The sequence below is a fragment of the Malus domestica genome, chromosome 09 (assembly GCF_042453785.1).
Source record: "Malus domestica chromosome 09, GDT2T_hap1".
Lineage (NCBI taxonomy): Eukaryota > Viridiplantae > Streptophyta > Magnoliopsida > Rosales > Rosaceae > Malus > Malus domestica.
Genome location: NC_091669.1, coordinates 1,649,439 through 1,673,248, shown reverse-complemented (window position 1 = coordinate 1,673,248; position 23,810 = coordinate 1,649,439). Strand labels below are relative to the sequence as shown.

The following is a 23,810-nucleotide window of genomic DNA, read 5'->3' as shown; positions in this document are numbered from 1 at the left end:
AGAATCCCTTCCGAACTTGTATAAAAAAAATGAAAAATGAAAACAAGAGTCTTTTGCATCAACAGTTGGTTTAGCACTATCTGGTATTGACCTAGTTGACGAAGGTATTATGTTCATCTTTAGGGATGCAATAACAAAGTACATTTGTAGTAAGTTTGATACTACTTCTTTGGGGTGTGGATTTGAATTCGAGATATTGGATGCAAAGTGAATGCTCTTAACGCACTGAGATACCGGTAGTTAGCAAGTTTGATACTTTGATACTTAGGTGTGGCACATTCTGGCTTGTTTGTAAAAAAATAAAACATGTAGGACACTTTCATAATTTTATAAAGCTATAGTAGAAAATTGCAATTTTGCTACTCTATTTTTCGTCCCCACATTATTTCTTGTATTCCAAATTTTGGTACAGCGTCGTCTCTCTCAGAAGTCCTGTTTTGCTCCGCACAAGCTCTCCAAACCCCCAAACAAGTCACAGTCGCAAAACCTCTCTCTCTCTCTCCCACTTGGATAAACCCCCCTCGATTACCACTTTTTTACGATCCTTGCCCCTCACCCTCTTCCCTCTGCCCTCTGCAGCTATGTATATTCCGTAAATTTGCATCCATGCCCTCGGCGGATTGCTCCGCGCTGCGTATCGTAGCTGAATCAATCCCTATGCGTGAAGCTTCAGGAGGCATTTGTTGGTCGATTCTTGTGGAACAATCTGTAAGATTTTATGCTTAATTTTTTGATTTTATTTTGCTGTTCGTTCTAAACCTAAAATTATGATCGCCTAATCAAATTCGTAAGGTTTAATTCTGTTGATTGTATTGGATTACTTATCGTTTTTTATGTAATTGTGAAAGCCTATGGGTTTTAGGAAGTTTAATTTGGTAGCACCTACCAATATCTATAAAATTGTATTTAGGTATTGGTTGGTGATTGTTATTTGGGTTTTCGGTATATTAATCATTGCTTTGGGCATCAAGCATTTCATTAGAATGTTGATTTAAGTGGTTCGACGATCATCGTTCTTTTTTAGATAATTAGTGAAGATGAAGAACTGAAATTGAATGCAATTCTCGTATAGAAAAGTTCAATTATTTCAGGGTGGTGGTTAAGTAGCTTATAAATTTGCGTTGGCATGCGTATGTTGATTGCACAATGTGTATTAAGTTGATATGGTTATGGTGAAAGGATTTCGGTGTGTGGGCACCTCAAATGTTTTTTTGGTGTCTCAATCGTATTTTCTCTTAAATGGAGATGATTGTCCGTTCTGATTGTTTTCATTTTTCTTTTTGTCGTTCTTGGAAAGGAATTATAGGTTCTTTCACTGGAATATTTGTAGGCAAACGAGTGATTTGGTTTCTGCACTTGGAAACTGGAACTATTGGTGGCATGAGCCAACTTTCTATTGATTTTGAGGGATCAATGGAGTTAAAAGTTTCATCTCCAAAACCAGGGGGCCTTTCTCCTTCTGATTGCATTAGTGATCCTGAGGAGAAGGAATTAAGTGATGATGATGATGACGATCGAAACCACAAGCATCGTAGACGAGACACTCGTTCTCAGTCTTTGGAGACAGATACTCTTGATCAAGTTATAACAAGGCCATTCAGAAACAGAAACAAACCTTTTGTAAATGGGAACTCTTTTAGGGATAATGACTCTCAAGCGAGTACACCATGGAGAAATCAAAATTCTACTGACTTTTCTGTAAAGTTTGATAAAAGACGCCCAGGGTCAACATCACTGCCTCGAGCACCTTTTGATTTGAATCATAGAATCCGGGCAAACCAAGCATTTCCTGGAGACCTTGGTCCTGGTAGGGGAAGAGGAAGGGACTATGGATCATGGAGCCAACGCGGCCCTAGGTTCAACTCAGATTTTGCTTCTCAAATGGTTCAGCAGGGCTCCATTCGTCCGAGTCTTTTTCCTGGGCGTGGATTGCCAAATGTTTCCAGTGCACAAAGTGGATCCTGGAATGCATTTGGATTGATTCCAGGAATACCAAATGGTTCCATGGATACACTACATTCCATTGGCTTGCAAGGAACACTCCGACCACCAATCCATTCTTCATTAAACATGGGGATTCCTCTCCCAAGATGTAGAGACTTTGAGGAGCGTGGATTTTGTCTTAGAGGAGATATGTGCCCAATGGAGCATGGTGTGAATCGGATCGTTATTGAAGATGTCCAGGTACATTTATCCGGTACATCTTTCCTGTTGAACATCAGTAGCATATTTGACACTGCACAATGTCTTAAAATGTAGGGATTTTTTGTTTTTTTGTTTTTTTGTTTTTTGTTATTTGTGGCAAAGCCTCTTGACTGAGGATCACTTCACATTCCCTGGGTTCAGGTGTTTTATGTGAAAATTCACGTTAATGTAGCACTTTTTTCTTGGCAAATTATAATGTTTTATTTAACAACTTGGCGGCAACTTGAATGTTTCATGCCAGTACTTAGAGGGAGAGATGATGCAGTTCTGCATTATATTTCAGTATGCACCGTCAACCGTCTTTCCAGTCATTATGCCTGACTGTTTAATTATATAGTGAAGAAGCATTCGCATGTGCATGCCATATTTTGGCCTTAAATCTATAGGTTGTGACTAGATGAACTTTTGTTTTTTTGGTGTCGTATTATTTTCACAACACAAATGAATCGCTTGACTTGAACTCATTCATGCATTTAGTTATGCTGGGATTTATTTGGATGTGAGTTTCATAATTTTTAAACTTTATTTCTTTGTTGGCCTGTTTTTTATTTATGTCCTATTTTCTTTCAATTACAGAGTCTTTCTCAGTTCAACCTCCCTGTGTCGATTCCGAATGCACACTTACTGGGAAAACCCACAGGCCCTGGATCTCTACCATCAGTGAGTGCATCCTCAACTGCATTGCTGAATAGCAAAAGCTTACATGGAAAAACGAGCAAGACTGGTGTCACTGATGATGGCTTGGGCGTGAATGGTTCGTATTCTGGTCCTGGTTATGCAGATGGTGCTGATTTGTATGACCCTGATCAACCCCTGTGGAATAATAACTGTCCCGAAACCTCAAATGCCCTACTAGGCCTGCAATCACCCAGGAATGATGAAACTGAAACCTTGTTGAACGATGCTGATAATGAATTCCCAATTAGAAGTGTTGGGACAGCTTCCAGTTCACAGAGTACAAGCATGTCCGTGTGGGGTAGAATTGGTAGTTCAAAAAGTAGATTAGATGTGAAGGAGAAAATTGAACCTGTAATAAATTCTTCAGATTATATTGAGAGTGATACGAAGGAAGGTAAGGAGGCATTAGTCAACATTCAAACTCCACCACGTCAAGGAAAGCGTATAATTGCAGAGGATGGCCCAAACACCATGGATTCATTACCCAAGACGCCTTTTGATTCCACTCGTAACATCCGGAGACCATCTCAAAAAGCACTGCGTACTCTATTTGTCAATGGCATCCCTCAGAAAAACAACAAAAGGGAGGCTCTTCTTTCTCATTTTCAAAAATTTGGAGAGGTTATTGACATCTATATTCCATCAAATAGTGAACGAGCTTTTATCCAGTTTTCAAGGAGGGAAGAGGCTGAAGCTGCTTTAACAGCACCTGATGCTGTAATGGGTAACCGATTTATCAGGTTGTGGTGGGCTAATCGTGATAGAATTCCTGATGAGGGGACAGGCACTCCCAGTAATTTTTCTGGAACTCCCCATGGTGTAACAACTGGTTCAGTGCCACTGCCACCCCATTCATCTGGTGCTAGTATTAGCAAGGATAATCTTCAATCTGCTGCTCCAAAGGGTAGTATTGTCCATGCATCTGATGCTTCTCTACCTGCCATTGATAACTCCAAGCCTATCACCTCAAATGATCCGAAGGCCCCACCTCTGCAGAAAAAGCTAGATAGTTTAGAGCAGTTGAAGGAGGAACTTCGCAAGAAGCAGGAAATGCTGGCCCAGAAAAGGAATGACTTTCGTCGCCAGTTGGACAAGCTTGAGAAACAAGTAAACCAAGTGCCCTTGCCTTGAATGTTTCATTTTCTTGCTAATGTTGTTTAGTATGAGGCATATAACATCTTGGGTTGCTAATTTTCTTATGTTATAACTTATAGTGCTATTTTAATGTGCATTACTATTCTTCTTTGCCAAGACAATCTGTTGTAATGGTTTCAAAGAGGACCCTGAAAAGGGTTTGAAATTGATGTGTATAAAGTTGTTGAGGCAAATTTATTAGTGAGGTAGTTATAGAACTATGTTCTTTCATTACCAGTGATTCTCAAGGTTTGACCTTTTGCAGGCTACTGGACCCAAGGGTGAGACAGACACAGAGCAAGCTGCTAAGAGACCCAAAGTGGGAACAACAACCGAAGCTGGTAAAGCTGTGACTCCAAACTCCTCAAATCCTTCTCCTGCGGATGCAATGCATGCTGAAATGACTGATAAGAACAAATCAGGGGAGAGCATTGTGTCCTGTAGTCCAAAACCCAGTACACCTGTGGTGCTGCAGCAATCTCCTAGCTTGAAGCTGCAGACTATCCGTCCATTGGGACCACTGGGTTCACCTTCTCCTTTGAATAGATATAAATTAGACAACCGTCCTACTGGATTTAAAATTCTTCCTCCTTTACCAGCTGGATTTGCAAATGTAAGTCTCTCTCTCTCTCTCTCTCTCTCTTTCCCTCTCTCTCTCGGAAATTGTATTTTATGGTTGCACTTTTCTAATAGGAAAACACTCTGCTCTTATGTCCGAGATTGTGTAGATTATAATCATGAGCAATAAAGCAATGCGTCTGTTTTCTAGTTAGTATGGTAAGATTGAAAGATAGTGACATGAGGAGGCATTAGGACCATTGATTAGGAATTCATGCAATACTTTAGATCCCATTACTAAATAAATCAGGTTAAAGTTCTAGCAGATGCACAAAGTCATTTCTATCGAATGCAAACATGCTAGTCTACTACATAAATTCTAGTCATGATTCATGAAAGACCTTACCTTACGCATTTGGTTTTGGTCATTGTTTAGTTTAACTTGTCTATTAAAAGAAGAAAGAGTATTTTCATGAAAACAGATTATCGTAGTAAAGATTTTTGTAAGCAAAAGGTGAAAAAGACCCTCATCAACTAAATGGGAACATGTAACAGTGAGAGCCTGCAGTTTTTCTTACAATTAGGAATTTAAATGCCTTTCACTCTTTGCTTTCATTCAAGTAGCCGACGCCATGCAAATAGGCTTCTTATTGTTTCTCCTTTAAGTTTTTTCTTTCCATATATCCTTCGTATTTTCAGTTTTATCATAATGAATTGGTCTGGAATCAGTCTGTCTTGAGATATTTTATGTATTTACCAACGAAAGGTAAACTGATGTTTTGTTCATTGTAGGTTGCTATTATGAAGGAACACTTCTCACCCTACGGTGATCTTTCTAATGCGGAATTAGAAGATCTGGAATCCCGTGAAGGTGATAGTGAGTTGGAGAAATCAAAAGATTGCTCAGCTCGTATAACTTTCACAACACGCCGCTCAGCAGAGAGGGCATTTCTCAATGGTAAATGCTGGGAAGGGCACGATCTGAAATTTATATGGCTGACATCTAGCACCGGCAATGACCGCAGTGGTAGAGAAAACTCTCCATCTACCACCCCTAAGGGGCCATTACCGGTTGATACTCAGCCTGCAGATAAAGAAGCATGCATTGATTCCCAGGAAGCTGCTGCATCAGGAAATGGAGAACCGGAACATTCTGAACGAATAAGTGGCGTTGAGGACATGGAATCGGATGAACATGCCGAACCTAGTCCAATGTCAACATCAGGCGACAAAGAGTCATCCCAGGGCGATGCATTGTAATCTAAACGCGGGCTAATTTTCGGATTTGTACAGTCAGGTAAACGTTAAATCGGAGAAATTCTAATTCTTCCAGGAAAACCTTGTTTAAATTAGCAATTGTTTAAATTTTTATTTTTCCAGTGTTTATTATTGTACGCATGGGATCTGTAAAAAAGGGAACTGCCTTAATTTTTGACATCCACCTGAGGATAGTTGAGTGGTGTATCATGTCCGTCGGCGTCGGTCGTCTTCCTTCTTAAGATAAGTGTAGGAACAAGAAGAAGCATTAAAGTTGAAAGTTTCTGTTGAAACATTTAAATTGTTACATAGAAAAATTACTTCGGGTTTCTTTTCCCTTTCTGTTTTATGTAAGTTGATAGCTCCACTTCTTTTACTAAATTCTCACTGGATTCCGATGCCATTGCGTTTCTGTTTCTGTATATATCTGTCCTGTGAAAAGTCTATACATGTATAGAGATATTCGCCGATTTTCCCTGGAACTTGTAAGGAGTTGTCAATTTCTCCTCTCGACTTTAATTTTAGCCAATTATCCTTCTGAACTTTTAGGTAGCCGACATGTCATCGAGCGAGGCTTGGCATGCCATGACACGCATTCTGACGAACATTTTGCAAGGCCTGGCATGGTATGAGCATATCCGACTGTTCGGAAAACCTCTGAAATGGCGAACATAAACTTTAAGAAGCTGAGGGTGCACCAAAAATAACATAAAACAGGATTTTAAATGGTTTCTTAAGAAATTGCCAGAAACCGATAAAAATCGTGACTTACAAGTTACAACACACGAAGTTTTTTTTTATCCGGCGTTGCAGTTTTCCACAATCCATGGATCACATGCTTAAACGTAAGGCTGTTCGGCGCAAACCCTAGTTTCATCATCCTCTCCTGCAACTCCAACAACTTAGCCATATCACCGTCCTCACACAAAACTTGGACAAGTGCATTGTAACTTTCACTGTCAAAAACTTGGAATCCTTTGGCAAAGAACCCTAACAAAGCTTCCGCTTTATCGACATCTCTTTCGTTGCAGTACCCCTTTATCAACGCCCGGCATATTTCGAGATCAGGAGCCAAACCGGATTCAGCCATCTCCTTCATTAGCGATTCACCTTCTGCTGTTCTGTTTGTTTGGCAGAGAGAGCAAATTAGAGTTCTGTATGTTGTAAGATCGGGTTTAATGTTCTTACATACCATCTCGGCTTTCAAAAGCAATGCCTCTTTCACGTAGTGGCTTTCGCAGAGAGACTCGATTAGTTTGTTATAGATATCCAAACCAGGAAGATAACCATCCTGGGAACTTCTTTCTAGTAGACTTTTAGCTGCAAATGGATGATTTTCTCGACACAATGCAACCATTAGATAATCGTAAATACCACGAGAAATCGATATCTGAAATTTGTGAAGCTCCACGACCAAATTCAGAGCAGAGAGCAGTTTACCTTCTTTGCCATATCCTTCTACGACTACCCGACAAGTGAAATCATCTGGACAAATTCCCTTTCTGATCATCTCGTGCAACAGTAATCTGCACTCTTGCATCTTCCCCTCGCGGCAATAACCACTAATAAGAGTGTTATACGTCACTGCGTCTTGATCCAACCCTCTATCGACCATCCGATGAAAAATCTGATGAGCCTCCCTTACCTTCCCTTGCTTACAAAGACCATTCATCAAGGCAGTGTACGAAACCATATCCGGCACCACCCCTCTCCTATACATGATCTTATACAAATAAAATGCATCTTCCATCCTTCCTTTTCGACAATAGCTACTAATCAGCGTGTTATACGTCACGATATCCGGATCAAATCCTTCTTCTTCCATCTTCTCCATAAACGCATTCACTTTCTCGACATCTCCATCTTTACACAAAACATTGATCAAAATATTAAAAGTATACACATTTGGGTGTATCCCAATCCTTCCCATCTCCTCATACACATCCCAACACTGATCAATTCGATTCAACTTCACCAGCCCATTCAAAAGACAATTACAAGAAACCACACTCGGAACAAAACCAACCTCTACAATCTTTCTAAAAGTGCTTAAACCATCTCTGATCATACCTGCTTTCACATAAGCCTTGATGAGCATATCGAAAACAACCGGATCCCAGTTGCAATCTTCGGTGCACGAAACCAAACTCCGAAAAATGTCATCTTTTGGTGAAACATCTCTGCCCAACAACACTATCAACTCCCTCAACAAATTCATGGCTTTCGGGAACTTTTTACAGCACGCAAGAATATGAACAACAATGCAGTAATTCTGGGTGGTGGGTCTGAGACCCAAATCATTTTTGACCCACTTGAAAAAAGCAGTAGCCGAGGAGTGATCGGATTGAAACCTGAGTAAAACCCTCGAAATTTCCCGCGCACCCAGGTGGGGAAGAAGCCCTTTGATGTCGTTTTGGAGGAGGGCAAGATGGGGCTTTCCTTGCTTGAAGGAGGAGCAGATGAGATTGACTGTGTTGTTGGGGTTTTGGGTTTGGGGGAGAAAATGGTAAAGTGGGTTGGAGATTGATTTGGAGGGAGAGTCTGGGATTGTCTGCAGTGCTGACGAAGAAGAAGAAGAAGAGAAAGCTGAGATTTTTGGTGAGAAATTAATGGGGGAAAATGGTTTTCTGTGACGGCGGGAGTTCGTCGGTAAAACCCAGCTCCGAGTCACGGAACGAGTTGAAGCGCGACTCATTTGCTAGCTCGAGAGAGATGGACAGGAGCGCGCGAGAGAGAAGGGAATCTGTGACTGTGACTCTGTAATTGGACATCTGGAAGTGTAAATAAACAAAATATTGGGACCATTCGGAAAATATTTTCGAATAAAGATAAATGATCTTGGGGTCAATTCGACAAAAAGGTAAAATAGATAAAGTCGTTCCTACCCTGCTATAGACTGGAATAAGTAAGGATATTTATGACTTTTCAAAATCATTTGACTGACTTTCCACGTGTGATTATTATAAAATTGAGCGATACTGTTTTTTTAGAACGAGCTTTTTTTAGGAACAAGGATTGTCTGCCCTTCTTATTTCCGTGCCCTCCTGTTTTGTGTGATCACGGTTAAGCCACGTCAATATTTTATATTGTTTTTTTTATAGAAATAATAAGATAAAAATAAATAGTAATATAAAATGTTAACGTGGCTTAACCATGACCACACAAACAGGAGGGTATGGAAGGGCACGGAAATAAGGAGGGCAGACAATTCTTGTCCTTTTTTTAGGACGAGCTTTGTTGTAACAAAAAATTTACTTATTCGTGACTAAATGGTCACGAATTTTAGTCGTGAAAGACTGTACGATAAACATCCTCTCGATCCTACCTTGTTAGCTTGCAGCTGCTATTTTTTAAGCAAGACATCGTATTTTTACAATTTTATTAGTACAGACACTTTTCTATTTAAGTTCAAAATTCTTGTAAAGTGACTTTTTTTTTTCAATTTGGAGAAGGTGATTTGAGCTCACGTAAAAAGGTGAACTTGACTAATTGGCCTGACACACGTCAACTATCCCACACACTTTACGGTCTATAATTTTGAAGAAAAAAAATATTACTTGTATAAATGTAGAAATATCTGATCAAAACAACATATCACACGAAGCCTGAGCTTCAACATGGCATTTGGAAGCAACCACCAACATTACGAGAGATTTTTCGGTGTTTCTGTGGTACAACAAGTGTAACAATACAATTGGTAGAAAACTTAAAAAAGAAAATTTCCAAGCAATTATATCACGACACTTTGTGTATCAGACCATGTCTCCAGCAGGCTGAAAAATTTCTCCAACATTACACTCCAATTCCATTACATTAGTCGTTCAGTCGCCACAGACCACCATAGTCGATATCAGGGAGTTTTCCACCCCCTTCTGCTATAAAGGAAATGACAGGCATGCCGACGGAGATTCAGAAAGAGAAACATGAGATGCCGATAATTCTCATTGACTTGCACACAACGGTTAACAGACTCAGCGTTGGTCGGACTTCTGTCAAGCAACCGCCATATTTGCAAGCTTAAGTTGCTTCTCGAGAGGCAGGCAATCCTTCAAAGATACACAGGTACCATGCATCACTCTTGATAGGAAAACAGCCATGGAACTCTCACTTTTGTCGATAGTTTGCATGTCAGGCGGGATATCCTCACCGCGCATGATATGTGTAGCCCAATTGTAAATGCGTTCTGTCGATGCAAAAAGAGAAGGGACGGCGAGTTCTACAACTCCTGCCCAACTAGAGTCTGAGAGAAGGGAGGAAAGTGTGACTGGTAAATCACTCAGCACAGCCTGTTGGTCCAGAATCAGAAGCGGCATATATTTGCTCCAGCTACCAGATAGCAACCCAAGAAATTGTAGCGCCTATCGAAGAATTAAGGTCAATTTTTTATTGAGACCACAAATTTAGATACGGCAAACATGTACGTATAGCTATTAATTATCAGAGCCAGATGAACTTCAATGGAGGGGAGTGAATGCAATTCTCAATATCAACAAAGGGAATTAAAGCTCATGACTTACCGTGGATGGATAACTCGATACACAGCTGATTTCAACTGCATCAACAAGCCACTGTCTTTTGACACTTCCATCTGCATGTTGCAAAGCTGCTACAACTTCAACGAGCACATCCCACATACCTGCATATAGGTTATCAAAATTGCTTGAGTAAACCTTTCGGACTATATCCATTTTCTTATGTTGATTAACCCTTACGTAGAGAAACTAATCATATTACAGTTTTCAAAAATGAAAGGAGAATTAAAAAAATCCGAACCATTTGATGGAGTGTTCAATATCCAAGGCTTTAGCCTTCCCAGCTCAGTCAGTGGGATGGAGCCAACTCTAACGAGCTTAGCTTTGGTTTGAATCTTTTTCAGAACTTCAATAATCCGTTCATCTCTTTGCTGCAAGTCCTCCTGGGTAACCTGTAAGGTCAATGCAATTAAATGACTTTGAACATGTGTGCGGAAGCAGGTTCAATTAAAACTTTCGTATCTTAATGGCTTTCGATATAATGAAGCCAACATAGCGAGAGAGCACAATAACTTTCTAGATTAAACTACTGAGCTTGAATAGCAACAGAAAAAATATCATTGGATTTTCTGAAGGTTGCAAGATGCGACTCATTTTGATTATCAGCATATTCTACAAGCAGCAAGCTAGAATAACAGTTGCTTCCCTAACTGCATATCAATATAAACATGTATTAGGATTCAGGAAGTATATGGTTATAAGCATACCAGCAGGAACTTCAACAACCAACTTTTCCGAGCCTTGCCAAAGCATCTGACTGCTTCCGACCACTCTACAGAATGCCACTGACCTACTCCTACTGTGTCAGCCAACTGCGTCATAGGCATCAAGGAAAAGAGCACCTCCATGCACTTCTCTATGTGGGATATGTACTCTATAGAATCAAGAGAAGCCTCATTTAAACACCGATAGATACCCTTCCAGCATGAAATCCGTAATAAGCTTGTCTCATTGGTGTCATATGATTGATATGAATTAACCGAAGAGAAGTAGCTACAGACATCATCAAACACTTTCTCAAGCCTGGAACCTGAGAATACTTTGATGAGATCTACAAGATGATCGAGAAGACAAGATTGCAGCTTTAACTCAAGTGTTCTGAATCTGGACAAGTCAGACAGCTCATCAAGGAAACTTAGAAGTGGATCGAACTTATTTGCATGAACCAATGAGAACTTTACACATTCCTCCCTGAGGGATCCCTTTTCAAGAGATAAGTCTGTTGGAAACAACTCAGCAACCTGAGCCTCGTATCTCATGCAGCGTCTGATGATAGCACCCCAATCCAAGGTTGGCAGCCTAGGGGCTTGTGAAAGGCACCTTATCACAGTTGCTACTGTGCAAACATGAGGAGCATTACCTGTCTGAACGCAATAATTCAATATATCAGAAAAGACCCATAGTAGCATCAACAATGAAATACCTGATGTCAGTTTGTCTCAAGTATTCATCGGCCGAAAAAGAAAGAAAAAAGTACACTTGTGCAAAACAAGTAGCAAGAGATGTACCCCACTAGAAGTGAGAAGCATCAGCCATGAAGAAAGCTTCAAAACTGAACTGTCATCTGCAAAACTTTCGGAAACAGATTTTGAACCACCTGCATCAGTATTGAGACTATTGTCAACATTGACAACTTTCTTGGAGAACAAATGTTTTCGAAGAAACGAAACTGCCCATGCAGCATATTGTTGCAATTGATGGTCATCAGAACTCTGTGCAACAAGAAATATATCCTGCATCAACGATGTCAAATACTGCTCACAAGTAGGACTTGAAAGTAGAGGACCCATGAGATAGCAAGATTCCTGTTCAGCACAACCAAAAATATTTTTTACACGTGAATCAGAAAAACCAAACAACAAATAGGAATACATTTTCTTAGAATAGACAAATATAAATACCTTGTGGTCGTAAGCTGTCTGCACTGAGGTTGGAGGCTGCATGTCAAACAGGACCCCAGCACCTGCTCCCATAGCATTAACAAGTCCAAGCATCCCACCCAAATGGACTAAAGGAGGATAAGGATTTGAATAGCATTTTTTGAACAATTCCAGTAGATCTTTTACATGTTCAACTTCAATAAAGTGCAACCCTCCGTTTAGTGCGCAGGCTAGGAGGTTTCCAGCTCCTACGCAAGATGACATCACTAAGCTTTGATAGAAGGTCCCAGATTTTTTGACAGACACTAATTCAGAAATTAACTCCTTATAGCCATTCACTAAATGATGCACTTCATTATCATCCATCAGTTCTACTCTTTGGCATAACTCCACCACAATCGGAAGTGCAAGACAGGACCCTACTGATAAGACTATCTCAGAACCCTGAGAGCAAGACCCAGACCCTTGAACCAGAGTAGTCATATGTGGAATCCATGAAACGATTAAGCCCTTTATCTTGAGAACAGCATCATGTGCCCCAGCCCTGTACACTGCACCAACAGAACTCGCCAAACCAAGAACAAGCCCAGCAACACCCCAGATATCTTCGAGAAAGTCATCAGAATTCTCATGTGACAGTTCAGAAGTTACATTCACATCTATGCCAAATGTGCTAGGTGGGAAATATTCAGACAGACTTTCCAAAACATCAGATTGCAACTGAGTGAGCTGACCTATCATCAATGATAACGCCTTAACTATCATACCAAGCAAGTCTGTTTCCGACACCTTGCCTGTTTCTTTGTCCACGTCAGATTTATCAGCAGCATCAACCCTGGTAAGAAGATCTTGGCAAGAAAAACCCAAGGCAACCCCACATGCTCCTCTGACGAGGGTGCTATTGCTTCTACACATAACCTGAAATCATGCACTAACAGTAAAAAAAACATGCAGATATTCTCACAAAACTATTCCAATGCCTATTTATCAAGGTAACTATCAAGATTATTTTTCTGATCTCTGGTAATTCATAGGCAGGAGATCAACACCAAATTAAACAAAAAACAAAAAAGCAAAAGGAAAGAAACGAGAATAGCATCAAACAGAACTTACAAACCTCAACAAGTCCAGTGATATTCTCAAACTTTTGCTTATGATCAGTTACATGTAGGCAACTTGAGATCAATCCAAGAGATATTGCAGCAGACCATCTGCGGTGTTCATGTTCAGGCTGGACCAACCACTTCAACAGAAATTTTGAGGCAGCTGATTTAACAGTATGAGCAGATGGAGGCAAGACCTAACAAACAGCAAACATAGGCAAAACTTGAGGCCAAGCAAAGCATTGAGACATAGTAAAGAGGCATAATAACTATAAAATTCAACCAAGAGAGACCTGCTCTTACCGCACAAAGTGCCCCAACAGCCAGTGCAATGTTTTCAGCAGATCTAGGAATAGCCTCTTCTGCTGCTTTTATCATACTCTGGACATAAGATAACGCAAAAAAGAAAGAAAATTCAACACAGGCTCAAATAACTAGAGGGTAAATGCTGTGAACATAAAGCAAAACAAGCCAGTGAACCTTCAGAATGTCACTAGCAGCTTTAGCAGTTTTATCCAAGACAACAGAGGAGACTTTAGTATCAAAGGATGAGATGTCTGCCCTCAGCCAACGCCGCACAAAGGACTTCCAAGATTGCAGTGAAATAAGGGCAACAAAAATATTTCTTGAAAGCTGAATGGATGAAGCTAGTTCCACCAATGCCTTCTCATATCCAGCATGTGTATCTCGGAATCCCTATACACACAATAATAATGGAGATTTGAAGTACAGTTAAGAGAAGAATATGGGTGATAATTGTCTATGGGCGATATTATCTTACCCTTGACGTCCCTACGGTGTTTACATCTTTAGGAGTAAAGGAAAGACATAGCAGGGCTGCACCAGGTAGCTCTCTAGCGTCACTTTTTTTTCCTGCAAATGTAATGTCATATGCTCAGACTCAAGAGAAGGATTGAAATATGCTATGCTAGTAAAAAATAACAAGAGCACATCAAAATAATTAAGTTTGATAAATCACCATCAACAATAAGTTAATGACATGGATTTAATGAACACAAGTAATCATGTTGCATTTTCTTATAACACAACCTTCCATCCAAAACTTATCCAAAAAAAACTATGGATTAAAGTAAGTTTGACCTTCTCATTACTGAACAATAAAAGAAAAAGTAACCAGGACTCGTGCGTGCAAATTGTCTGTATATGTCCACCAGCTTCTCTTTACAAAAACACATATTAAGAAACCGATCCCTTGATACCTGAAGAAAAGATCACCTGTGGAAACACATCCAGTAGCTTCTCGATCTTACTTCCTAAAACTCTTTTCTCCTTAACTAATCTTCGCCTTGTACTAAAGAATATAAGAAAAGATTCTCAGCACTTAAATGGAAGTGACAGATTAAACAAAGAACTTGGAAAACGGTAGGACTAGAGAAAATGTATTGCTTACAGGTGCTCGTAAGTTATGATCTTGACTTGAAGTTCTTCTAAGGCCCTGAGTACAGTAATATTTGCTTCAGAGAAAAGCAACTCCATGCTCCTGTTCTTGAAATCTTGAATGTTTTGTTCAATATGTGATATCTAGGATGAATTGCATAACATAAAGAAAAAACTGTAAGGGCTATGCCAAAAATAAAATAAATAAAAAAATGCTGGTATTATATAAGTTGCCAACAAAGTAAAAAAATTACAAGATTTATGATAACCTGGTCATCAGAACTGGGACAAGGTCAATATATAGGTTGCATCCATTCAGAAAACTTACCTCATATTGTGCTAACGCCTCTAAGGAAGAAGCCCTTGCCTTTTCCCATTGTGACTCCAGACCAGGGTGAGCATACAAGCTAACACTCCACAGGATTTGCAAGACATTCTTTGAGACTTCAGGATGTGCTTCAGCATCCAATGAACCCCACCTCAGAAGAAGGCAAACGCTGCCATCAAGCAGAAATTAAAGGGCTATAAGTATATTTACATTTCAAGAGATAATAGAAAGACTATTTAACCTTGTATCCGCAAAAATAAAAAAGCAGAACTGAAAGAACAATAACCTATGAGCAACACTCAGGTATGTACAAGTCATTTTCATCTAGATTGAAAAACAAGAGGGACTCCCTCTAGGAGTTGAACTCAACATCCAGCCTTAACTTTCTGGGGGAAAAAAGGTAGTTCTAGCAACAAGGAAGTACTTTATGCTATTGTCAAGCAGACGCACAATCTAAAGTAGCACTCTCTATACGTATGCTTACCTATGAGCAAGAACTGAGTGTGCATGGTAATCCAGAACATGCTTTGCGATGACGTCCCAGGCTGTATAAAAATCTGAACAAGAGAAAAATAGTTTAAAATGGGGTAAATTTCACTAATGCCCCAGGACTTTAGCCAATATCTCTTGCTAGTCCCTGAAATTTAAAATGTGAATCTTATTGCCACAAGAACTTTTAAATTGGTCTTGCCCAGGAAAATATATTTGCAGGGATCAGTCAAATTTATTAGTTCAAGAACAGAAATAAACAAGTTAACAGACAACAGAATTACCGATTACGTCAGCTTCACAAAGGTGGGCAAGACTTTGAAAACCAAGAGCTTGAATTATAGGATCTTTGTTCTCAATGCAAGCCTGTAGATTCCAGGACAACCAGGAAACACCTTAGAACTGAATGCATAGAGAGAGAAAAAAAAGCATTTAGAGAAACATACCGAAACAGACAGGATGAGGTCCACACCCCTATCAGGATTTTTTCTGCAAACATCCCGTATTGATGCGGCCATACTGATGCATGTATCTCTCTCAGACTTTAATTCAGCGAACTCCTTTGGAAGCAACACTCCCTAATGTTGTGAAGAAAAATGCAAAACATGAGAACAACTCAGCAATAGAAAATGGGAAATAAAAAAGTAAAATCTCACCTGCAAACTCCCAAAGGCACGGTCATTGGTCTCCCAAGTCTGGCAAAGTAAACGGATGGCTGTCGCATACAAAGTTCTGAACATCAAATGAAGGATTTCAAACAAAATTAAAATGATTAATAAATAAGAAAAATTCTCCAGAACGGTACATAGTACATACGGTTTAGCATCCTTCTGAAGCATTGGCAAGATAGTCTGAACAACAAGTGGAATCATCATAGAATGTGAAGCAAGTGCTGGAAGCATTGTCAAAAGTTTGGGCTGCAGCAACAGTTCAATAAAGTAGTTACGGAAAAATTGAGAAAGAGAGAGCCACATAGAAAAGCATGTGTGCCTATTCTAATAAGACATAAGGAATCCAGGATATGAAATGAAAACTCACCAACATACCATAGCAACTTATATCTTTTCTAGTGAATATGTTATTGTAAAATAGGATAGCCAGCAAAAGTTGAGGTCCCACTTTAGGATCGATAGTAGCAATGGCAGTCAACGAATCTAGAGCAGTACTCCCAAGTAACTGATGCATCACTAAAACACCAGCGACCGCACAGAGTAACAAGGGCATTCCTACAAGAACGAATAGTGGGGAAAACATGAATATGATGCAAATGGAAAGTAATTATTAAGACAAATGCACCAAAGTTGGAAGAGGTCCCAAGTTCCAACCCCCCCCCCCCTCCCACCCCCCTCTTTTTCTTTCTCTTCCCCATTTATAATTTAAAAATAAAATAAAATTCAGGAAATGAAGGTGCCTCCTAAGTATTTACCAGTAACGAATCTCTCTTGAGACTGGGAGAGAGGTAGGGAGGACTTTCGTCTGTCAACAATCCATAAAGTGTACTCTTGTAATTGAGATGTCCAAGATCTTGATACATCATAAATCTCTTTGCCATCAGTTCTACCACTAGAAGCAAAATTTAAGAAGAAACTCGACAGTGAAGGATCCTGAAAAGAGTTGCAGTTTTCTGTTAGAACTTTAATAATAATTTCAATCTACATACGATGTGGACAAAAAGTATTTTCTTTCTTATTTTAAGAAGGGGTTACGAAGACTATAAGATAAATATTAAAGGATACTTTGATTTGGAAGAAAATTACAACCCCTTACTTCAACAAAGAAAAGAAGTCCAATAATGAGAGAGAAAATGAAAATACACCTGAAACCATAGACGCTGTAAGGTTCTAAAAACAATAGATCCAGGTGTGCTTAGAGATGGATATCCTGCTTCTTCTGCTGGTTTATCCTTTGGTGCTATCATAACTGTTACTAAGAGCTTTTGTAACACGACAAGCACATCTGTTGCTGCTCCTTTGACGTACTTAGAAGGAGAGGACAGTAGGCTAATGACAGGGAATATAAATAAAAGCTCCTCGCTCACAGCACATGAAGTTTTGTGAACGACGTATTCTACAAGAGGGAGTAAAATTCATATAAGCAAAAAGTAGAAAACATTGAATATGGGAATTGAATCCAATTAAGAATACAACAAACCAAAATGAACATTGATTTCATTTCTTTTTTATTACAAAACAAATAAATATATAAATAAAAGTGAGATCCTAGTCAATGTGAAGTCATTCAAGAAGCAAAGCATAAATATAAGTATACAGATCTTGCTCAATCAGTACCAAATGACAGAGACAGTAAGATAAGCTGGGTAACAATTCCTAATAGATTATTAGAGACACCAAGACCTATAAAAAACTGCAAAAACGTAGAGACTATCAAAGTTTCAAGAAAAAAAATTAAAGCTTACCGTCCCCATACTTCCACTTCAACAGAAAGTGGAGAAGTTTCAATGTAGAAAGTTGTTCATGCTCAAGCTCTGACTGAACGAGGACAATAAACAGCGTAAGCATAGCTGATGATAATTTAGGCACATAAGGCAACCCAATATCTTTCTGGGCAATCAATAAGTTCTTGGACATTTCAACTACGGGCTCAATCAAACCATAGTACATGTGGCCAGCTGAAGAAATTAAAAGAATTTTCTCAAGCAGTTCCAAACCACAGTAATGAGCCTCAGCGATCAGCTGCCAACAAGAACAGGAAAAAAGATCTTAATCTTTAACTATATAGGAAAAGAGAAAGGAAATGATCAACCAAGACACACACACACACACACACAAAAAGAAAAACAAAAGAATGATCAAACCACACAATTAGAAAGCTAAGAATATACCGATCCAGTTCCAGCCAAATTCCTCAGAACCACTGTATATGCATCGACCATACATTCCACAAAATATATGAAATTCCTAAAATCCTGAAAATTTTCAAGAATTAACCCAATTAGCATCAAGCCAAGGGGAAACAGTCAACCGCCTCCACCGATCTCCAATAAAAGCAGAAGAAACCAATATATACCATAATACACGTAGCAAGTATACTTACTTCTGAATTATTGTGTGGAACAAGTACGAGACAGTCTGCCAGCATTTTCAAGACAGGCAGTGCCTCAAGAGGAATTGAGCAACAAAGAGAGGCCATTGACGATATTAGATGCCTTGCAAACGACGACGAAGTCTCTGAAAAAGGTATCCTTAAGATTGAATAATTCAAAAAGGGTCTTAAGAAGTCACATATTTCCACCATTCCCAACTGCTTATTCTTTGCCACAAACAGCAAAACCTGCTGCACAAGTTCCGACTCGGCATCTGATCGGCAGGACAGAACCTGTCAACCATTAAAACCATCATCAAGATTCCAACTCCATCACTCACTTACCAGCATTTCTATAAAATTCAAAAAAAATCAACACAACCAAAACATTCAAACAATAAGACTGTGTTTGGTTGCCTCAACTTTCCCATTAAACCAGAGCTGAATTCAAATTACACTAAACCGTTAAATTCCAAAATTCATGCCGCAAAGTATGAAGCTAAAAGTTAATTCTTTTCAACCAAACGCGGTAAAAAAACCATTAATTTCCTTCTACCTTAATAAACGGATGAGTCTCCGTTGTACTAAACGACTGCTTGCCATTGCTCCTCTGAAACCCTAACCGAACCAAAAAGCCCAAACCTTTGACGAAAAGGTCGACGAATTTCGGGGCCGACCCTTCGAGCGCGGACTGGAGCTCAAGAAACCCGCGGGAAATATCAATTTTGGAGTCTGTCACGAGGCTGCATAGCTCGCGAACCGATTGGTCGACGACGGCGGGGGAGGTGGAGTGGAGGCACTGCGAAATGGCTTCTCTTCCGGGTTCGGAGTCGGAGTCTACATACTTCGGGGCGGATCGGAGCTTCGAGAAGATTGAGATCACGGCGTATTTCTGGAGCGACGGTTGGGGAACCCGCGTCTTCTCCAGCAGTGGAGTGTACCAGTCCATTGAGAGAGAGAGAGGAGAGAGAGCGCGGGGAAGTGACCGTTTCAGGGAGGGGAATGCCTTAAGTTAAACGACGTCGCATGCAATTGGGCCCAAAGCACCCTCGCTTAACCCAAATTATCCGGGCCCATTTATAACGTCCAGGTCCACATAAACATTCGGGTTTGAAATATCCTGACCCGTTTATAAACCCGACAACGGACAGATGAACTCTCTTTCCCTTGGTAAATTTAGTGGCTCGTGAGACTCCATAGCCTGCAGTCGCAAGGATGAAGACGTCGATGACAGAGCTCGACGACGAAACGGTGCGCAGCATGGCCATTGGCGCCGTTTTCTCGGACTTCGTAAGCTCCCCTTCCCCCCTTTTTACATGCCTAATTCGTTCTTCGATCAGTTATCATAATCTTGAATTTTCTGCATAACCGGAAAAATTACTTGGGGGTGCTGATTTGGTTTAGATTAGGGTGTAATGTTGTGATTAATCTTTAATTAAAGGAAAACGTTGAAGAATTCAGGTTTTTTATTTTTTGTATTTTAATTCAAATTTTTTTTTTTTAAGTAAAGTCTAAAAGTATAGGTTTTGACAGAGAGTGTGTATCGATTTTCAGGGTGGGAAGATAAATTCGCTTGATTTTCATCGAAAGGACGATTTACTAGTTACTGCTAGCGAGGATGATTCAGTTCGACTCTATGACATTGCAACTGCTAAGTGAGTTAACTCTTACCAGATAGATGTTTATGTTGCAAGAAATCGATTATAGATGTACAAATATGTACATATATAATATATATGTATATGTATATATATGTATGTATGTACATATATAATAAATATGTATATGTATATGTATATGTATATGTATATGTATATGTATGTATGTATGTATATATGTATATAATATATATGTATATGTATGTATGTATGTGTGTGTGCGCGCGCACGCGCTAAGGAGAGTCCATGGAGTCCCTGCCGCCTCATAGTTTTGGCACAGTGTTCTATAATGTTGGCATGGGAATTGACATTAAACTGTGAGGTGGTAGAGGGTCCATGCAGAGTCCGACTTTTGAGAGTCTCCTTAGCATTGGATGAAGTTTGCATAGTATACCATGTTCCCTTATTTGAGCTATTGATGCTTTTGTTGTACGTTGGAATATTTGCTCAAGACAGTTTTATGTTGTTAAATTGGATCCTATTGTTGTTCATTGACGATTTATGTATTCGTTTGCTTGGAGTTGAATGTTGGTCTGCATGACTGGTTAATTGCTTTGCTGTGCTATACTGCTGTTATCAACGATATGTGGTATCTAAGCTTGTTCTATGCCATGTTTTGTTGTTGCGAGACTTCATTGGGATCTTAAACATTTGAGCATGTTTTTTGCTTATTCGGGCTTGGGTGTCCTCCTTTGTAGGGGACAATTAACCAGTAATTAAGTGCTTGTCTAGTTTCGAATTGATTCCTGTATCTGAAATTTAAGTTTTTATCATGAACTTCAGGTTGATAAAGACTACATTTCATAAGAAACATGGTGCAGATCGTATATGCTTTACCCATCACCCAAGTTCTGTTATATGCTCTTCAAAATACAATCTGGATACCACTGGAGGTCACTTTTTATAACTTTTCATTCATTATTTAACTCCTAATTTCTGGGGAATTACTTTCTTAATGATTCTGTCTGTTTCTCTACCAGAATCACTGCGGTATCTGTCAATGTATGATAATCGATGCCTTCGCTACTTCAAAGGACATAAAGAGAGGTTTGGATCCTTTGAACTTTTAGTACTTTAACAATAAGCATAAGGTTAATTTGGAATACTTGTCATCTGTTTATCATATAGAAATGCTTGTTATCTTTAATTGTCTATTTAAGGCACTAGGATCTGTACGTTTTACTGAATATCACGTCAGAAGATGACCGATTCAAAAGGAGACATCAAAAAGTAAATTTGGAAATACATTACATTACATTACATATGATATTACTTGCTTCTGTAGGATTGTCTCCCTCTGTATGTCTCCAGTGAATGATAGCTTCATGTCTGGTTCGTTGGACCACACCGTCAGAATATGGGATCTCCGTGTAAACGCCTGCCAAGTAGGTTTTTGGTTTCAATACATTACATGTAGGCTAAATTTGGAAAAGTATTCTAGATAACTTGAGACGCAGTTCTAAGACAACTTTGCAATTCATGCTTATAGGGAATTTTACATATGCGTGGTAGGCCTACAGTTGCCTATGACCAGCAAGGTCTTGTTTTTGCCGTGGCAATGGAAGGGGGTGCGATCAAATTGTTTGACTCACGCTCCTATGACAAGGTTATAACCTATGAAATACTGAATTTCTATTGCCACCATTATGACTTTTCATATCATGAATTTAACTAAAATTTTCCTAATTAGGGTCCATTTGACACCTTTTTAGTTGGTGGAGATACTGCTGAAGTTTGTGATATCAAATTTAGCAACGATGGCAAATCAATGCTATTGACAACCACAAACAACAATATCTATGTTCTTGATGCATATGGAGGGGAGAAGGTGCACTTTTGTGTTTAGATTGTCTTATACTTCCCATAGGCGTGTTACGATAATGATATGCATAACAGTTCAAAACTTTACCCTGTGCAGCGTTGTGGGTACAGCGTGGAACCCTCTCCGAATGTAATTATCGAGGCAACTTTTACCCCAGATGGCCAGTATGTGGTGTCAGGTATAGTATTTTTCCGCTGATGGTTACAATGTGGCATCTTATCCATGTCCCGGTTGTTAACTTTTCACTCAATGTCATAGGCTCTGGAGACGGAAATTTGCACGCCTGGAGCATCAACAACCGAAATGAGGTATCAATTTGTTTATAAATTTGCTCACGATGAAGGTTTTAGATGCTAGTTCACGAGAACTGTTAACTTATCTGTTTTATAGAATATGACCGTCAGACCATCCCTATTGCTCCCCCCTGCCTCTCTCGCACACCTCTTCTCTAAAGAACTATAGGGTGTTAGACTAAAAGCATTAAGCATTTCAATTGCTTATCTGATTGTGTCCTAATATCATCAGTACTACAGTACTACTACTACCCTTTCAGCCCTTTTAGTTGTTATCGACTTGCATAGTGTTTCGCAAGTATCTCAGAACTCATTTGGAACTTAGCTTTTAAAATGGCTTAAAGCGTTTTTTTTGTGTAAATTTTTTTAGAACCAATCTTTAATAAAAATGCAAGTGATGGAAAAACACTTGAAGTGTTTTCTACAAAAATCACATAACTCCTACTTCTTGCAGGAAGCACTTTAAATGCTTGTGGAACCCAAAAACATTTTCTTTAAAAGCGTTTTAGTTATTTTATAAACACTTTCAAACGAACCTTCAAATTGCATAGCATTTCGCGATTTATTCCCGAAACCCACCAGTATTTTAGCTGCCTGAATTTCTAAAAAACACCATACGTGATGAAACCATATGAGAGGAGTCGGTTTAAATCGAACAATTGTGAGATAAAAGTTATCGAATATTGACTCTTATCAATTGGTATTTCTCCAGGTGGCATGCTGGGACAGTCACATCGGAGTTCCGTCATGCTTGAAGTGGGCTCCTCGCAGAGCCATGTTTGCCGCTGCATCGAGCGTTCTCACGTTTTGGATACCTAATGAAGCAAACGAGCCTACTCACATGGAGACCGAAGCTGGTGCTGCCGATCCCGAGCATCCTTCTCAGTGAGAACCCCTTGGTTTGCCATATCACCGGAACCGATCCGATAACTTATCAAATTTTGTATTGTTTTGTAGGATAAGGGTATAGTCTAGCATGTTGTAATGGGTTTAAATTTTAATGTGACATTAGTACATTACCAATAAAACTTCTTAATTGTGGTTTCTTGCTCGGAAAATTTTTAGTTGTGACGGGAACACGGATGATACATCACGTGTTTTATGCAAGTGGTGGAAAATATTAACCTTTAAACACATATAACCCACCATTTATATCGGAAAATTTTTAGTTGTGACGGGAACACGGATGATACATCACGTGTTTTATGCAAGTGGTGGAAAATATTAACCTTTAAACACATATAACCCACCATTTATATAGAGACACATGGTGTACTGAAAAATCTCTCTTGTGATTGAATGGAGCCCTTGTAACCGAAAAGTCAAGAAAAGTCACCTTTTTGCAAAGAGGGTGCGTACTATTGGTGTTTTCCACCGTCACAAACGACGTATTATGGATGTTTCCCCGACAGTCGCAACCTTTTTTGTGTGAA

At 39.4% G+C, this 23,810-nt stretch overlaps 4 protein-coding genes across 6 annotated transcripts; 2 read left to right on the top strand and 2 right to left on the bottom strand.

Moving 5' to 3' along the window:
- The first annotated feature begins 358 nt into the window (after positions 1 to 358).
- LOC103429016 (zinc finger CCCH domain-containing protein 41) lies at positions 359 to 6,169 on the top strand. 3 transcript variants are annotated; one of them, XM_029107721.2, is made up of 5 exons: positions 359 to 708; positions 1,331 to 2,184; positions 2,782 to 3,990; positions 4,283 to 4,630; positions 5,368 to 6,169. In XM_029107721.2, the coding sequence occupies exons 2-5, from the start codon at positions 1,381 to 1,383 to the stop codon at positions 5,833 to 5,835; spliced, it is 2,829 nt and encodes a 942-aa protein (XP_028963554.1). In that variant the 5' UTR covers positions 359 to 708; positions 1,331 to 1,380; the 3' UTR covers positions 5,836 to 6,169. The 3 variants fall into 3 exon arrangements, with proteins under 3 accessions (XP_028963554.1, XP_028963555.1, XP_017186058.2); XM_029107722.2 differs by having other exon boundaries at positions 411 to 708; positions 1,307 to 2,184; XM_017330569.3 differs by having other exon boundaries at positions 414 to 708; positions 1,298 to 2,184.
- A 1-nt stretch (position 6,170) lies between these two features.
- LOC103429017 (pentatricopeptide repeat-containing protein At5g40400) lies at positions 6,171 to 8,592 on the bottom strand. Its single transcript, XM_008367159.4, has 2 exons — positions 6,605 to 8,592; positions 6,171 to 6,489 (listed from the first exon to the last, which is right to left on the bottom strand). The coding sequence occupies exon 1, from the start codon at positions 8,525 to 8,527 to the stop codon at positions 6,608 to 6,610; it is 1,920 nt and encodes a 639-aa protein (XP_008365381.2). The 5' UTR covers positions 8,528 to 8,592; the 3' UTR covers positions 6,171 to 6,489; positions 6,605 to 6,607.
- A 775-nt stretch (positions 8,593 to 9,367) lies between these two features.
- LOC103442217 (protein RST1) lies at positions 9,368 to 19,655 on the bottom strand. Its single transcript, XM_008380984.4, has 25 exons — positions 19,161 to 19,655; positions 18,617 to 18,898; positions 18,405 to 18,488; positions 17,979 to 18,255; positions 17,379 to 17,629; positions 16,989 to 17,166; positions 16,601 to 16,788; positions 16,379 to 16,479; positions 16,219 to 16,294; positions 16,009 to 16,140; positions 15,847 to 15,928; positions 15,558 to 15,630; positions 15,074 to 15,242; positions 14,759 to 14,889; positions 14,568 to 14,659; positions 14,129 to 14,220; positions 13,828 to 14,043; positions 13,651 to 13,728; positions 13,362 to 13,544; positions 12,266 to 13,162; positions 11,873 to 12,169; positions 11,072 to 11,728; positions 10,606 to 10,756; positions 10,350 to 10,468; positions 9,368 to 10,190 (listed from the first exon to the last, which is right to left on the bottom strand). The coding sequence occupies exons 1-25, from the start codon at positions 19,551 to 19,553 to the stop codon at positions 9,825 to 9,827; spliced, it is 5,565 nt and encodes a 1,854-aa protein (XP_008379206.2). The 5' UTR covers positions 19,554 to 19,655; the 3' UTR covers positions 9,368 to 9,824.
- Positions 19,656 to 19,719: 64 nt separating this feature from the next.
- Positions 19,720 to 23,423, top strand: LOC103429119 (protein ANTHESIS POMOTING FACTOR 1). The gene is made up of 10 exons (XM_029107720.2): positions 19,720 to 19,894; positions 20,159 to 20,259; positions 21,046 to 21,155; positions 21,243 to 21,309; positions 21,548 to 21,647; positions 21,752 to 21,868; positions 21,953 to 22,090; positions 22,181 to 22,262; positions 22,343 to 22,392; positions 23,090 to 23,423. The coding sequence occupies exons 1-10, from the start codon at positions 19,820 to 19,822 to the stop codon at positions 23,264 to 23,266; spliced, it is 1,017 nt and encodes a 338-aa protein (XP_028963553.1). The 5' UTR covers positions 19,720 to 19,819; the 3' UTR covers positions 23,267 to 23,423.
- Positions 23,424 to 23,810: the final 387 nt, after the last annotated feature.